The sequence below is a fragment of the Euprymna scolopes genome, chromosome 6 (genome assembly GCF_053919585.1).
Source record: "Euprymna scolopes isolate OS-2025 chromosome 6, ASM5391958v1, whole genome shotgun sequence".
NCBI lineage: Eukaryota > Metazoa > Mollusca > Cephalopoda > Sepiida > Sepiolidae > Euprymna > Euprymna scolopes.
The window spans coordinates 29,240,444-29,242,982 of NC_136487.1; the positions used below are offsets into that span (position 1 = coordinate 29,240,444).

The following is a 2,539-nucleotide window of genomic DNA, read 5'->3' on the forward strand; positions in this document are numbered from 1 at the left end:
ATATATATATATATATATATATATATATATAAAGCTAAACAATAAATGTAATAATTTTAAATCGACAGACGCATTGCAGCCGTACAAGAAAATATAGACAGAGAGAAAAATTTAAAAGGTAATAAAAAAAGGCCATGGAGAGAGGTAAGTGACGAGCTAAATGAAGGCTAGATAGGTTAAGAGTAAGTAGAGAGGGAGTAAGAGTAAAGTAGGGAGAGAGAGAGAGAGAGAGAGAGAGAGAGAGAGAGAGAGAGAGAGAGAGAGAGAGAGAGAGAGAGGGGGCAACCGACAGAAAAAATGGCGATAAAAAATAGTTAAAAATAAATAAATGAAATAAAAATGACGAAGAAAACGAAAGCAATAAAAAAAAAGAAAAAAAAAAGAAAAAGAACAAACAGACATAACGAATATTGAGGGGGATATCCCCTCCCAGATCCCAATGACAATAGTAGTAGCGAGTGTGCGAGGCGGGAGAAACAAGCCGACTGTTGTAGTGTAGTCGGCGTGCATTTAAGACATATAGAACAAAAGACGTCCATTTTCATTTTTTTTTCTATATCTACCCGGAGAAGAGGCAGATATAAATATTATTGATATACTTATGGAGACTGGAAACCCGTAAAACCTTCCTCCATCAGTTTTTACCAAGGCGGGGGTAAGGTCGTTGGAGTTAAAATTTTTTTTCACAATTTACCTCTCTCTGCACCACAACTGCCGGCCTTATCATAACTACGAAACGACGCGGCTGACGCTTTTCAACAACCGACTGGTTCGCGAGTGACGCGAAAGCCTCAGTAGCCTCCATTCAGGCGACACGCGCGTTCAGAACAAGGAGCGCTTCTCGGACAAACAAACAAACAAACAAACAAACAAGGGCAATTACCACAAATCGGCTTTAATATCTAAATACGTTTGTTCTAAAACTGAAATCTAAACAACACACACTCGCAATATTTCTACACTCACATATACACATATACACATATATATCCATCTTTATATGTATGTATATATCTAAGAAAAATTATCGGGACATTAAATATAAGGAAGCATTAAAAAAAATAAAACGACGACCATTAAGCACGTACTGACTAGGATGTCAGCCGTATCAGACGATATCGACGATGGGCCCCCAACAGAACTAGCACCCCCACCGCCGATAGGGGTTGCCAGTTTGTGTGGGTCCAAGGCGCCGATAAATTCTACTTCGTCCTCGGAGTCGACCGGTCGCACGTCGGTCGGATCCACGTCGGCCAGTGGTGCAACGGGGAGCACCGAGCGGCTCTGCCACGAGACGGATCAGCTGAACGTCAACGATGCCGACGGTGGCGAGGTGGCTGAACCATTCTCCTTGGTCACCGCCATTGACTTTGGCACCACTTTTTCTGGATATGCCTACTCCCTCAGCTCAGAAAAAAATGCCATTTTCACGAATAAGAACTGGGGTCAAACGCAGGGGTTCATGCTGCACAAGACCCCGACGTGCCTTCTCTTGAGGCCCGATGCTGAGTTCGAGGCCTTCGGCTTTGATGCCGTGTCGAGATATAATGACCTAAGCGAAGAGGAAGCCGCGGACTACTACTATTTCGACAGGTTCAAAATGAAACTATATGCCAATAAGGTAAGCCAAATACACAACAATTCTAACGCTCATTGCAAGCCTTTTACTGTGTTTTTCATTTCTATTCCCAAACTCAATAACTTCATATTTTTCCTCGCTTCGAAGTCATAGATACTTACTATTGGCATATACAGTTTAATGAAGTCACAGAAAGATTACCTATTCGTACTAGACACTGATAACGATGAGAAAGAGAAGTAGAAAAAGAAAACAAAAGAAAACACGCATCCTTCAAAACACACAGCGGCGTGAGTTTGGCAGATATTCGTAGTAATAAAATTATTTGTATCAATTTTTCTCTTGCTTCCCAATTTGTCTTTGTAAATTATTTTTGAACAAAACGAACTAGAATACTAGTCTCGCCAGAAATGTTCAGTTAGTATATATATATATATATATATATATATATATATATATATATATATATAGCAAGTTATGAAAGTATATGGTCATTAAGTTACACAGAATATCCGCGTTTTATTCTCGTAGGAATAATCAGCTAAAATGCATCGAATTCGTGTTACCTAGTCTTAGCACACACACACACACACACACACACACACACACACACACACACACACACACACACACACACACACACACATATGTATATATACATATATATATGTACATATATTCAGTATCACTCAATTGCCATATATTTTCATAACGTATTGCCTAACTTCTGTGTAGCTTAATTACCATATATTTTTATAACTCACTCGTAACCTCTACTCATGTATTGAGCACTGTTGGAATAAATACAGAAACAAACGATACATAAAATATTAAATCTCTTCAAAACATTTCATGTGGACACATTAAATAATAATAATAATAATAATAATAATAATAATAATAATATATATATATATATATAAAGGCATAGAATCGTATATATATAAGAAGGTATACAGT

At 38.0% G+C, this 2,539-nt stretch overlaps 1 protein-coding gene across 1 annotated transcript in view; it reads left to right on the forward strand.

The window, feature by feature from the left end:
* The first annotated feature begins 431 nt into the window (after window positions 1-431).
* The window catches only part of LOC145277597 (heat shock 70 kDa protein 12A-like), a 150,993-nt gene continuing 148,885 nt past the window's right edge, over window positions 432-2,539 (forward strand). The window contains exon 1 of the mRNA XM_080129113.1: window positions 432-1,621. Within this exon, the coding sequence (XP_079985239.1) occupies window positions 1,097-1,621 (525 nt within the window). The 5' untranslated portion in view covers window positions 432-1,096. The remainder of the gene's footprint in view (window positions 1,622-2,539) is intronic.